Here is a 14517-nt window from a genome sequence, read left to right as displayed (position 1 = left end):
CTCCAGCACCAACCCACGAAAAACAACAATCACCTTTTAAAATCCGCACGAGCTGGACTGAGGGGCAGCGCAGGCTAACACCTATGAATGAGACCCCGGGTTTCAACATTAGGTACGAGGAATGAAAGAAAAACAATCACAGTCTGGCTTCCAGTCCAGCTTAGCAGCTCCCTCACTCCCTGGAACGTTCACGGTGACCGGGAGAAATAAAGCAGATTAGAGCCTGACCATTCCGAAACCCCTTCCAGTGTCCAGAATGCAGTCAGCAGATCAAGCTTTGCTTTTCTCTTTTGGTCCTCCTCGGCTTCCATAGCAGAACCACTGTTTCAGACCCCGGAACTGGCCGAGTTTCCTGGGTTTCTGCGCAGCTGTCCTCCGGTCGCCGTGGAAACCGATCCGCCAATCGGAGCGTGTGGCCCTCCTGGCTGACGCGGCGGGATCCAGCGTGCTTTGACGGTGGGCTTCCGCGGGTTCTCGATAACGGATAGCGATGCTAAAGGCTAAGATTCTCTTCGTGGGGCCCTGCGAGGTGAGACCGGACGGGTTCGGGAGACTCCTAGAACTGGGGTTGTTTCAAGGAGGTGCAACTGGGACCAGCGTCCCCACTGGGGGCTGCAGCTGGCCTTACGTGACCTGCGGAGATGCCAGGCCTTGATCCAGTTCACCCCACCCTAGTAGTGGAGGAGAATCTTGAGTTACCCAGGTCTGAAGGCCAGCGGGAATGAAGGGCATCTCATGACTCCCTCTTCGAACCTTCCCCGCAAAAGGAATCTGACAACGGGATGAGAAAACTAGATATTTCAATGTAGGGTCCTGGAGCAAGTGGCTATTAATTATGAGGGAACTACATAGGTGATGCTCACTATACACCAAATTAAAGCTCAGATGAACCAAAACTAACATGCAAATGAGTTCACTGAAGAAAGAAGCTGGGTGTATTGGCACATACCTGTAATACCAAGAGTCAGGAGGCAAAGGGAGGAGGATCATCACAAGTTCAAGGACAGCCTGGGCTATGTGCTGAGTTCTGGGACATTCTGGGCTGCAATGTGAGATGCTGTCTCAAAGTAACAAAATGTGTGTGTGTGTGTGTGTGTGTGTGTGTGTGTGTGAGAGAGAGAGAGAGAGAGAGAGAGAGAAAATAGAAGATGAATATGTGAATATGTAAATCACCTAGTTGGTTTGTTAAAGCTCAGGGTGCCAGCTAAGAAAGTTAGCTTATGCTAAGTTTTGTTATTTGGTGACAATGTAGTTCAGGCTGGCCTTGAACTCAAGACCACCACCCCCACCCCCACCACCACCCCGGCTTCAGCTTCCCAAGTACTGGGACTATAGGCCTGGGTCACTATGCCTCAAATAGCCTAGTTATTGTTCCTGAGTAGTTCCGGGAAGAATATAGGAACTCAGATTTTGTACATTGGTCTACGTAGCCACTGAGAACCATTGTGCATTCATAGGTGAATATATGTCAAAGATGGGGTCTTAATCTTAAATTAGGAGGCTGGGAATGTGGCTGGATGATAGAATGTTTGCCTGGCATACGGGAATCCCTGGGTTCAATCCTCAGCACCACATAAAACTTTCATGGTGGCACATGCTTCGATTCCAGTATTTGGAAGGTGGAGGTAGGATGATCGGAAGCTCAAGATCACACTCCTGGCTACAATAACAAGTCTGAGGCCAGCCTGGGATACATAAAACCTGTCAAAGAAAAGAATTCTAATCCCAAGTTAGGGAAGATGTTCAGCACACACAAAATCTAGGAAAGACTGAGCCATGCATTGTGCTGCAGACCTTAGCACACAAGAGACTAAGACAAGAGGGTTGCCACAACTCTGAGGTAGTCTAGGCTACATAAGGTTTTTGAGGCTAGCTTGGGGCAGAGAGGAGAAGTCGGCTCAATGGAAATGACAGCAAGGACCGGAAAGACCGTTTGGGGTTAAGATCACGTCCAGCTCTTCTCTTGCACAGATCTTCGTCTGATTCCCAGAAATGTAGCTGTTTTTTTGCTTGTTTGTTTACTCTTTGGGGGCTGCCACCCAGCTCCCTAATAACTGAATGCCCGGCCTTAGCTTGGCTTGTTTCTAGCCAGCTTTTCTAACTTACATTATCCTGTTTCTCTTCTTTTACCTTTTGCCGCTGGGCTTTTTACCTTTCTTTATGCTATATGCCTTTCTTTCCCACTCTGTGACCGGCTGTGTGACTGGCCCCTGCTGTCCTCCTCACTACCTTTTCTCACTCCTCTCCTTTTTTGCATCCATTTCTAGCCTAGATTTCTCCTATTTATTCTTTGCCTGGCAACCCTGCCTATCCCTATCCTGCCTAGCTATTGGCCATTCAGCTCTTTATTAGGCCAATCAGTTGTCTTAGGCAGCTAAAGTACCACAGCTTCACAGAATTAAACAAATGCAACATAAAAGAATGCAACACACCTTTGTATTGTTAAGCAACTATTCCACAGCTTAAATGAATGTAACGCATCTTAAGTTAATATTCTACAACAAGCTCCCATGCCAGCTGGCTCACAACTGCCTATAACTTCCAGTTCCAGATGTGACAGCTCAGGCACTCAACACGCCCCAGACACATACACAGACTGGGCATAATGGTACATGTCTTTAATTCCAGCACTGAGAAGGCAGAGACAGAGGAGTATGAGCTGGGGGCCAGCCTGATTGACACAGTGTTCTAGGCCAGCCAGGGCTACATAGTAAAACCCTGTGTGTGTGTGTGTGTGTGTGTGTGTGTGTGTGTGTGTGTGTGTATTAAAAAATTTAAAAGAGAGCACAGTTGTAGTTTGGAGAAAGTTTGCAGATATGTTCCAGATCTAGGTTTGGCGATAGGCAGTGGTAATTTCATCATTTTGAAGGCCGAGCCAGGAAGATTGACCATTGGTACCCAGCTTGGGCTACATAACAAGTCCTTACCTCAAAGCAAGTGGTTTAGAGAACAGAGTATAAGTGCAGGGGGTTTTGGGGTTTTGTGCTTGTCTCTTTTTTCTGATGGCTTTTGGGTTTGCTTGTTTGTTGAAACAAGATCTCAGGAGCCTAGAATGACCCTGACCTACTAATCCTCCTGCCTCTTCTCACCACCTCTCCAACCCTTCTCTCCCCCTTCCTTCCCTTTTACCTTCCTCTTCATTCCTTTCTCCTGTCCTGTGGAGTTTTGCGAGGGCTCGCTCAGATTTAAGCCACTGGCTTCTGAGGAATAATTTTATTTGTTTAATATTGAGGCCTATGCAGTATTTGTTCCGTGGGTGGTGCAAATATGCAAAGAAGATCTGAAAAGCAGACCATGGCTCTGAGGAGGGAATGGGTGGGTGAATTTGAGGGTGAGTGGGTATCTGAGTAGATGGTAGAAGGATGGATGGAAGGGTTTTTGGGTGGATGGGTGGATCACTGAGTACATGGATGGGCAGTGAGAGGGTGAGTGGATAGTTGGGGAGATAGATAGGTGGATAGATGGGGTGAGTGGGTGGTTGAGTCGATTGGTGAGTGGATGGAGGAAGTTAGTGGGTGGTTGAATGGATGGACGGAAGGGTGGGTGGAAACCTGCTTTGAGTAGAGGGCTCAGAAAGGCTGTCTTACTGTCCTGTTGGCTTTTTATAGGAATGTTGATTACTTGCACAACACGAAAAGAAGTAGATTGCTGACCTTGTGACCCAACCAGCAACGGTCCATAAACCTGGGTCTCAGCCTTGACCTTGGTCCTCTTCCTGACCTCATAGCTGTGACAGACTGATTGGCTAAAGCTGTGGAGAGAGGCAGGGGAGGGTGGTGGGGCACACACTTACCTGGGTTTTTGTGGTGGTGGTTTGTTTCTGGTTTTCTGTTCTCAGGTAAGTTAACTGAGGACCAGCCAGACTGTCGGAAAGGCTTGTTTGGCCCCAGTCCAAGCTCGGTCCACTGCGCTAGGGCAGAGCAGGATTCTTCCCCACAGTGAGAGCCCTCTGTCCTAGAAATCTCAAGGAGTCTTAGCCAGTACTTCACCACACCTATTCCCAGGCTGGCTACAGGGTCTCCCTATGTAGCCCAGGCTAGCCTTGTACTGGCACTCTCACTGCCTCGGCCACCTGAATGCTGCAGTTACAGGGGTGTGCCCCTGTACATGGCGGGCCAGGGCTCCCGTGTGGTTTATTTCTCAGCTCCATTTGCTCTTACTTTCACAGAGTGGCAAAACAGTGTTGGCCAACTTTCTGACTGAATCTTCAGACATCACCGAATACAACCCAACCCAAGGTGTGAGGTGAGCCTGTGCAGTCTCTGTATCTAGAGCAGTAGTGAGCGTGTGCATCCCCTACCTCAGGAGCTATGCGCGTTCCAAGACTGCTTCCTAAGGAAGGCCCTGCTGCCCTCTTTGTATTTTCAGGATCCTAGAGTTTGAGAACCCACATGTCACCAGCAACAACAAAGGCACGGGCTGTGAATTTGAGCTCTGGGACTGCGGTGGCGACTCGAAGTAGGTTTTCTTTAACATAGCTCTGCTTCGACAGCTGACTGACAAAAAGTAGGGTCAGGGTTGGGTGCTCAATGGTAGAGATCTACCCAGAATCCCCCAGTGAGGGGCTGGGGCGTGGCTCAGTGGTAGAGCCCCTGCCTAGAATCCCCCAGTGAGAGGATGGGGTGTGGCTCAGTGGTAGAGCACCTGCCTAGAATCCCCCAGTGAGGGACTGGGGTGTGGCTCAGTGGTAGAGCACCTGCCTAGAATCCCCCAGTGAGGGACTGGGGCGTGGCTCAGTGGTAGAGCAGTTGCACATGTGTAAAGCCCCGAGTGCATCAATAATAATAATAACAACAACAACCACATTGAGAAGCGAGGATGTCCTACCATTGTCTCTTGACTTCCTTCTTTCTTGGCAGATTTGAGTCCTGCTGGCCAGCCCTGATGAAGGATGCCCATGGAGTGGTGATTGTCTTCAATGCTGACATCCCAAGCCACCTAAAGGAAATTGAAATGTGGTATTCCTGCTTTGTACAGCAGCAGTTCCTCCAAGACAGTCACTGCATGCTCGTGGCTCACCACAAACCAGGCTCTGGAGGTGACAAGGGCAGCCTGGCTTTGTGTAAGCACTCTAGACTTCTTTCCTTGCTTTTGTCTCCACTGTTTTAAGCATTTCTCTCTCTGTATGTGTGTGTGTGTGTGTGTGTGTGTGTGTGTGCGCACGCATGTACATGCATGCACCCACTCCCATGCACAAGTGCACAAAAGCATAGTTCTATGTTTATTTGGAAATCATAGATCAACCTTAAGTCTCATTCTGTAAGGTTCCTTCTGATTCACCACACAAAAGACAAAAACAAAAACCTGCCAGTACCTACTTGGGTATCTTTCCTATTGCCAAGGGGCGGTTTCAACTTTTTGTTAGGTTTAATTTGACTTTTGAGGCAGGATTTCTCTGGTAGCCCTGACTGTCCTGGAACTCACTCTGTAGACCATACTGGCTTTGAACTCAGAGATCTGCCTGCCTCTGCCTCCTGAGTGCTGGGTTTAAAACCATGCACCGCCACCGATGCCGTTCCCTGTGTGTCAAGCAAGTTAAAACTTATAAGAGTTCAGCATGTCACGGGTGTTGTTAGCACATGCGTGAAGTCTCAGCACTGACAAGATTGAGCAGGAGGACCAAGTCCTAAGCATGCCTGGGTACACTGCAAGACCTAGCAAGGAGGGAGGGTGGAAGAAAGTGGTACTCCAGTAACCTGGGTTGTTACGTGCTAGAAAGAGCTCCTTGTCCAACCTTGAAGCCTAACTAATTAGCCTCATTTCCCCTGTGGAGCTCCCCCCTTGAACAAGCTGAAGCTGGTGCACTCGAACCTGGAGGAAGACCCTGAGGAGGTCCGGGTGGAATTCATCAAGTATTTAAAAAGCATCATCAACTCCATGTCGGAGAGCAGAGACCGCGAGGAGATGCTCATCATCACCTAGTGGCCCTGTGCCACCGCCTCCCAGACGATGCTGACTTCCCCAGGCAGAGCTGACACCCCGCCTAGCTGCTGACACGCCCTTCTCCCTGTGGCTATAGACATGTTCCTTATGTGCTAGAAGGGACCAGTAAGAGTCAGGCATGGTGGCACAGACCTATGATCCCAGCTCTTGGGAGGCTGAGGTAAGAGGGCTGAGAATTCAAGGCCAGCCTGAGCTACAGGTGAAGCCCTTATCACAGCCCCTCTCCAGAAACAAGAAACTGCCCCGCCTCTCTGTCTCGGCTGTCTACACCATAAACACATCCTTCCAGCAACCTTCTTGGTGCTGTTTTCAGGTTGAGCTGTTTGTTGGTGGTTAAGGGAATGAAATGGCCGGGAGCAGAGAGATGATGTGATCTCTGATGCTAGAACCCAGCTAGAGCTGCTGCTTCCGGACTTGACAGCAGTGCTGTGCACTATGGAGAAATCAACAGCAGGGACCAGTGAGATGGCTCAGCCTTACAGCCTTACAGCCTGAGTTCAATCCCCAGATCCCACTTAAAGGTGGAAGGAGAGCTCCTCCCCCACCACACACACACACACACACACACACACACACACACACACAACACAATCGCACTATATGGAACTTTAAAAAGGAATGGGCTGGAAAAACGGGTCAGTGGTTAGGAGCACTTGTTGCTCGTGCTGAGGACCTGAGTTCGGATCCCACATTGGGCAGCTATGCCTGTAACTCTAGCTCTAGCTCCAGAACATCCAGCCCTTTTCTGGTCCCTACGGGCACACACACACACAGCATATACTCTCTCACACAAACACTCACACACACACAGCATACACTCTCTCTCACACACACTCACACAGACTGTGTTAGCTACTTTTCCACCGCTGTGATAACACACCATGACCAAGGCAACTCTAAGAGTTTATGTGGGCTTCAGGTTCCAGAGAGATAGTAGTTCATCAAGACAGGGAGGCGTGGCATCAGGGACAGGAAACAGAGGATCATATCGAACTGCAGACACACGTCAGAGAGAGCAGGCAGTGAGTGGCCCCCAAACCCACCTCTAGAGACATGTTCCTCAAGCAAGGCCACACCCTCTAGAACTCCCAAACAGTGCCACCAACTGGGAGGCAAGTATTCAAATGCCCAAGGCTATGAGGGACATCTCTTTCAAACCGCCACACAAACACAAATATACACAAATAAGTCTTTTTGTTTTTTAAGGGAGGGGCTCAGCAAAGGACTGGGCCAGTTATGTGGCTCCACAGTAGAGCATGTGCTTGAGTCCCCCGCAAGGGACTGGGGGTGCGGTTTAGAAATGGATCACTAGTTTAGCCTGTAGGAGACCTTCAGCTCCATTTCTAGAACTGAGAAGAAAAAAATCAACAATACAAAGGGTCTTTTTAAAGAAATACAAGGTGTTAGGGAGATGGTTCAGTTGGTAGAGCGCTTGACTTGCAAGCATGAGGACCCAAGTTCAATCCCCCAAACCAGTGTAAAAGTGCTGGGCATTGTGCCATGTCCTGGGGAGCCAGAGACACAGATCCCGAGCACTGCTGGCCGGCTAACCTATACTGTTTTGTGAGTTTCAAGCCCATGAGAGACCCCGCCTCAAATATAAGGTGTGGGCTGGTGAGACAGCTGAGTGATCAATCCACTTGCCACACGAACAGGTGGTGAGGACTGGATTTAGAGTCTCAGAACTCATAAAAAGTCAAGCAAGTGTGACTGCTTGCTGTAATCCCAGTACGGGAGAAGCAAAGACAGAACCCCCAGGGCAAATTGGCTGACTGGACAAGCTGGAATCAGTCAACTCTGGGTTCAGCTCAAGACGCCGACTTAGTAAAGTGGATCAAGGAAGATATCTGTCATCACCTTTGGCCTCTGAAGGCGAACGCTCTCTCTCGCTCTCTCTCTCTCTCTCACACACACACACACACACAGAGAGAGAGAGAGAGAGAGAGAGAGAGAGAGAGAGAGAGAGAGAGACGGAGACATGCACACAGAAAAGTAGATGTGCCTGAAGGACTGATCACCAAGGCTGTGCCCTGGACTTCACACCCATGTGTGCACATATGCATCATACAAAGGAAACTGGTTATCTTGGCACATGCTTGTCATCACAGCTGGCAGGAAGTAGAAGCAGAAGAGTCAGGACTTCAAGGCTAACCTGGGCTACATGAGACTCTGGATCATTTCTAAACAGCAAGCAGAAACCGTGTGCAAGAGATCACTGGTGAAAGTGTGACAGGCTGACAGGACTGGGTCCCGGCGTTCACTGCGGTCACCATTCTGGGTAACTTGAAGGAACATTGCTAATGTCGACAAGAAAAGGCTGGTGAGATGGCCCAGCAGGTGATGGCGTGTGCTGCCAAGCCTGGTGTCCCGAATTTGATCTGCAGAACCCATGCGGTGGCAGAAAAGAGCCTGCGAACTGTCCTCTGACCTCCACACGCACACCCCACAGCATGCTCACAAGTGTGCTCAGGCACACACACGGTCACAGAAAATAAAAAATAAAGTATGATTCTTGCCTCGATCTCTTCTCATTTCGAGGCTTCACTCTCAACACTAGCGGTCGGAAGACCAAAACTGATACCTGCTGGGTACAAGTCAAAACACCCCCCCCAGTCATAATCACTCTAGATGATTTCAGAGAATTATTGTTTGTTTGCTTTGTTGTTTGGGGGGTTGACTTTGAGACAACTCTGTGTGTAGCCCTGGGTGGCCTGGAACTCATTTTTTTTAGACCAGACTCTCCATGAACTCACAGATATCTTCTGCCTCCCCAGTGCTGGGATTGAAAGCGTCCACCATCATTAAGGCTGTTGCTGGCTACTGCTGGCTTCTGGTGGCTGCCCGCATTCCTGTCTGTGGCCTTATCCCCCCTGTAGTCTAAGGAGACCCAGCAAGACAGACGGGGATAGGGTTGGATCCCAGACCTCTGCCCTTCCCTGTGTTATATAATCCAACAAGCATGGATTTTTAAATGTCGCCGTCAGGGACCAGAACTAGTAAAGCAGTTGTCACCACAGTGCTGCTGTTTAAACTGTACTAGGCTTTTTCTTTGGGGCCACCAAGCAGCTCCCAAATCAAGCTGCAGAGACTTAGTAGTTAAGAATGCTTGGCCTTAGCTTAGCTCTCATTTCTTGCTAGCATTTGCCTCAGGGCTTTTTGCCTTACTTTTTTTTTTCTTCCAAGACAGAGTTTCTCTGTACAGCTTTGGAGCCTGTCCTGGAACTCTCTGTAGACCAGGCTGGCCTCAAACTCAGAGATTGCCTGCCTCTGCCTCCCGAGTGCTGGGATTAAAGGCATGCACCACCACCACCTAACCATTTTACCTTTCTATTTTTATTTATTTATTTAATATGTATACAACATTCTGCCTCCATGTATGCCCGCACGTCAGAGGAGGGCGCCAGATCTCATTACAGATGGTTGTGAGCCACCATGTGGTTGCTGGGAATTGAACTCAGGACCTCTGGAAGAGCAGCAAGTGCTCTTAACCGCTAAACCATCTCTCCAGTCCCCATTTTACCTTTCTTTCCTTCTGTGTATCTTCCTTTTACTGCTTCTCGTGCCCGGTTGGCTGGCTGCTGCCTGGCTTCTGGCCCAGGGTGTGTCCCTCTTTCTCCTTCATTCTCTTCTCTCTTCTCTCTCGAGCCTAGACTTCTGTCTCTGCTATTCTCTCTGCCCACCAGCCCTGTCTATCCTGCCATTCAGATTTTTATTAGAACAATCAGGTGCCTTGGGCAGGCAAGATGCAACAAACGCAACACATCTTTATATAATTAAACACACATCTTACATCATTAAACAAATGCAGCATAAACAAATATAAACACACCTTCACATAATTAAAGTAATATTCCACAGCATAAACAAATGGAACAAATCTCTGCCTAGTTAAAATAATATTCCACCACATGGAACCTTAAATGGCCCAAAGGCCCAAGTGTTGAAAGCTTGATCATTGATCTGGTGCTGTTGGAAGGTGGACATCTCTGAGATGTCAGTCCTAACAGGAGGCCATGGGGAGCATGGCCATTGAGGGAACCATGGGATGCCAGTCTTCCATCTGCTTCTCTGTGGCCACGATGGGGGATATTTGCTCCACTCTACGTCCACTGTAGTATGTCTCTTTCCACAGGCCTGTGCACAACCCACCAGCAACTGAAACCTGGGGGACCATGAGCCAAAGAGTGACCTTCTCTCTCCCTCTCAGAGGTCACCTCAGGTATTTTGTTACAGTAACTAAAATGACTGCCACCACTAGCCGTGGGGAAAAAGGACCCAGTCAGAAAGTGGCCATAAGGAGTCCAGGAAGAACAAGCATCATGTTTCCTTGTGTCAGTAAGGTGACAGGAAATGTTCTGTGGTACAGCCCATTGGACAGAAACCTGTGCCTGGCTTACATCATCATTTGAACATCTATTTCTTAAAAATGATCAGGCAAAGTCCCTGGAGATCACTATATTCTGTGTTTAAGGTCAGATAATTGTTCTAACAAAATTTTTCAGGTCATAGAGCATGCAGATCCATGTTGTGTGTGTATGTGTATGTTGCATATACACGTGGATGCAGGTATGCAAGCTCATGTGTACACACAGAGGCAGGAGGATATCCCTTGGTCTCATATAAAAACCAAAAACAAACTGTTGGAGGTGACCCAGCCACACTGACTGCTCTGGCAGAGGACCTGGGTTTCGTTCCCAGCACCCCCTTGCAGCTTAAAGGCATCTGTCCACTTCAACTCCAGAGGGTTTGATGCCCTTTTCTGGCGTCTATGGGCACTGCATGCATGCTATACACATACATGCATGCATGCAAATACTCTTACACATTAAAAAAAAAGAAAAGAAAACTGAGTTGCCCGGTTGTTATAGAGTTTTCCCAAGCCACTAGCAGCTTCCCAAATAACCTACACAGAGGCAGAATATTAATTATAAATGCTTGATTGATAGCTCAGGCTTGATACTAGCTAACTCTTACACTCTAAATTAACCCATATTTCTCATCTGTGTTTTGCCATGTGGCTCATACCTTCTTATCTCACTTCCTACACTTCCTACTTCTTTGGCGACTAGCTGGCATCTCCTGACTCCACCCTTCCTCATCCCATCTTTCTCACTTTGGCTTTTCCACCTAACTCTATCCTGTTCAGCTATTGGCCGGTCAGCTTGTTTTTTAAGCCAATCGTGACATATATTCACACAGTGAACAGAAGGTTTATTCCACAGCACCTGGTCTACAGAGAAAATTCAAGGCCATCCTGGACAACTTCGTGAGATGCTGTCTCAGAATGAAAAGGTGGGGGAAGATGTGGCTCAGGGTAGAGTGCTTGCCTAGAATCCCCCAGTGCGGGGCTGGGGTGTGGCTCAGTGGTAGAGCACCTGCCTAGAATCCCCCAGTGCGGGGCTGGGGTGTAGCTCAGTGGTAGAGCACCTGCCTAGAATCCCCCAGTGCGGGGCTGGGGTGTAGCTCAGTGGTAGAGCACCTGCCTAGAATCCCCCAGTGCGGGGCTGGGGTGTGACTCAGGGTAGAGCACCTGCCTAGAATCCCCCAATGCGGGGCTGGGGACAGCTTCAGCTGTAACATGCTTGCCTAACATGAGAGAGGGCCTAAGTTCAGTCTGTAGCAACACACACACACACACTAAATGAGGGAAGGCTTTCTTGCTTTTAATATGAAGAAGAGAGTGTGGTTCTGATGTGACTGCCTGTTTCTCCATGCGTTAAGACGGGAACCATTTTCCTGCTGAAGTTACAGCAATGGCGGTATGCAGGCCCCCTGTTCCCACCGCAGAATGACAAAGCTCCTGGTGCTCTGAGGTGAGAAACATCCGTTATCCACTCTGCACTCTCAGTTCATTCTAATCCAGGCTTTTGAGTCCTGTGTAGCCCAAGCTGATCTCTAACTCCCCACGAAGCAAAGGATAACTTGAATTCCTGATCCTTCCCCCTCCACCTCCCAAATACTAAGATTACAGGCATGCGCTCCCATGCCCAGTTGATGTGATGCCGCAGATGGAGCCCAGGGATTCGTGTTAGACAAGTACTCTGTCTGCCAAGCACCAGGCCTCTGTCCAGTTCTTTCTTCGGACCATGAAAGCACCACCCCCCAGTTTCTAAGGCTCGGTACAGACTTACTCTTCAGTTCAGGTCTACTTGGAGAGTCTAGACACCCAAACCTGTGGGAATCAAAACAAGCCTCATCTTCTCGTCTGAATTTCATGCTCAGTTTCTACTCCTAGAAACCTGTTTCATGGGGCTGGAGAGATGGCTCAGTGGGTAAGAGCACTGGCTGCTCGTCCAGAGAACCCGGATTCAGTTCCCCACACCCACATGGCAGCTTACAGCTGTCTGTAACTCCAGTTCCAGCCAAAAGATTTGATACCTTCACAACAATGCACATAAAGTTTAAAAAAAAAACAAAACTGGTTGTGATGGTGCACGCCTTTAAGCCCAGAACTCAGAAGGCAGAGGCAGGCAGAACTCTGAATTCGAGGCCAGCCTGGTCTACAGAGTGAGTTCCAGGACAGTAAGAGCTGTTATACAGAGAAACCCTATCTTGAAAAAACAAAAACAAAGAAAGTATATATCTCTTTGGGAGTTGGGGAGATGGCCCAGTCAGTACAGCATCTGCTCTGAGAGCAGGGGGACCTGAGTTCAGACCCGTAGCCTCCACGTACAACAACCTGGTAGGATGGTGATTCCTGCAATCTCAGAGATGGACAGATCCCCACCCAGCACGTGCAGGCAGCCAGTTAACCAACTGATGTGTCTCATGCACGCACGACCGATGGACATACTGAGAGACGGCTTAGGGGTAAAGTGAGGCGCAGAGTTTGGATTCCCAGCACTCAGACAAAATCCAGGCACTGAGGCACTCGGGGGAGGGAGAAGGGAGCAGAGCCAGGAGGATCTCAGTAGCATGCTGGCCAGCCAGTTTAGCAAACTACTAAGATGAAGATCCCGTGAGCCTGGTTGAGGCAGACAAGTGGCATTGTGCACCTGCACATACAGGCCAGAAGAGGGCGTCTGATCCCTTGGGCTAGTCAGCATATTATATAAGGGAGGGGAAGCAAAAGCCATCAGTCATCCAGACTTTAGTCTTGCCCCTCTGGTCAGATGGTTGGCATTGTCTCTTGAGAGTCCACTCTCCTTAATTATTGTCTCTCAGTGTAGCAGGAGGCCTTGCAGTCTTCTCGTGCCTGGAGAGGACATCCAGATTGAAGAGAAACTCAGAACAAATAAGCCATTAGCAATTTTTAAGATTTATTCCTACTGAATTGTTTACCATATAGGTTATAAAGTGCGTCTATTAATTCTATTATCCACGGGTTACTTTGAGCTACTTTTATGCTCAACAAACCTGAGAAGATGGCTGGAGATAGGCTAGCCAGGTGCATGCTCTACTTAGGAAAGGCAGTGTCTGAAACACAGTCGCGAGGGTTGACATTAAGAAGGGACTTATGAGTACTAATTACTCTAAGTACTTATGAGGCAAATTCTGTGTCAAGAATCTAGAGGAAGAATTTTTATCCCCCTTAAATGTTTGGCCAGTGATCAATGAACTACATTTCCCATAGCTCCTGAGGCAGTTTCGCTTATCCTTCCCAGAGGGCTGTTCGCCCTTGCGCTGTCCCTGAGTATCGGTGGGAAGACAAAGAGGCGCTATACTCGTCAGCATTGCTTAAATCATATATCGTATTCTTCGTTCCTCTAATCTGGATTCTGCTCCTTTCGGAGCCCAAATAAACTGGGAATAGTCTGTCTCTGCGGTTCCAGCCATGCCGGAGCATTCTGGGAGATGTAGTTCTGGTTCCCCTACAGGCTTGTTGCTTGTCTTGCTCCGTCTCCTCCGGCACCAAATGTGGGCGTTCCGTGGCGGCGAGCGCGTGAACAGACGGGTGGACGTTGTGAGGGTTGGTGACAGATCTGTCTAAGAGCACCATGCGGGCCACCGACCTCCGCGAAGCCAGTGAACTTTCTGTCGCGAGCCCGGCGCGGTCACCGGCTTGCCGCTGAGAGCTCTGGGAAATGTAGTTAGGCACGAGCAGCAGCCGTTAGCTGCGGGTCTGCGGCGGGCACCGCGGCTCCGCAGCTGTCTGCGGCTGGGATCGTCCTCTCACGGTGAGGATTTTCAGCTGGGAAATCAGGGCCAGACCCGGGTTGGACGCGCGGGAAACCGGGCCCTGAGCCCGGTGTCGTGCTCGCCACCTCACCTGTCTTGAGACACCCCCTCACCCCCACCCCTCCACCCCCCGGGGATGCGCCTCGGGTTCACCGTTCAGGTTCCTTCCTTTGGTCTGGAATAGCACATGAGTCCTGTGATGAGAGCGAACCCGAACCCATAGGAAGGGCCAGAGTGGAGCATTTAGATGCGGTCCTTGGGCCGGGGTGATGACTCGGGGTAAGAGCGCTTGTTGTGCAACCATGAGGACTTGAGTTCGAATCCCCAGCACCCACTTTAAAACAAACAAACAAACAAAAAACCAGGAAACACAATAAGAAAAACCTGGGCATGGGACACACCCACCAGTGGACGCCAGCGCTGTGGAGTCAGGGACCAGAGGCTCGCTGGGCTTTC

The 14517-nt window shown here is 49.4% G+C and overlaps 1 protein-coding gene across 1 annotated transcript; it reads left to right on the top strand.

The window, feature by feature from the left end:
• Positions 1-373: 373 nt before the first annotated feature.
• On the top strand, positions 374-8452 carry Ift22 (intraflagellar transport 22). Its single transcript, XM_048433900.3, has 5 exons — positions 374-529; positions 4169-4245; positions 4369-4458; positions 4860-5062; positions 5774-8452. The coding sequence occupies exons 1-5, from the start codon at positions 491-493 to the stop codon at positions 5920-5922; spliced, it is 558 nt and encodes a 185-aa protein (XP_048289857.1). The 5' UTR covers positions 374-490; the 3' UTR covers positions 5923-8452.
• The last annotated feature ends 6065 nt before the right edge of the window (positions 8453-14517 follow it).

This window comes from Myodes glareolus, chromosome 2 (genome assembly GCF_982192425.1).
Source record: "Myodes glareolus chromosome 2, mMyoGla1.1, whole genome shotgun sequence".
Lineage (NCBI taxonomy): Eukaryota > Metazoa > Chordata > Mammalia > Rodentia > Cricetidae > Myodes > Myodes glareolus.
The sequence above is the reverse complement of the archived record's forward strand: the minus strand, read 5'-3'. Positions and strand labels throughout refer to the sequence as shown.

What these genes read in the sequence shown, in the direction of transcription:
- Ift22 (XM_048433900.3), top strand. Translation starts at nt 491, where the DNA reads ATGCTAAAGGCTAAGATTCTCTTCGTGGGGCCCTGCGAG. An exon ending in GACTGCGGTGGCGACTCGAA is followed by an intron (nt 4,459 to 4,859) that starts GTAGGTTTTCTT and finishes CTTTCTTGGCAG; the next exon opens with ATTTGAGTCCTGCTGGCCAG. An exon ending in CAAGGGCAGCCTGGCTTTGT is followed by an intron (nt 5,063 to 5,773) that starts GTAAGCACTCTA and finishes TCCCCTGTGGAG; the next exon opens with CTCCCCCCTTGAACAAGCTG.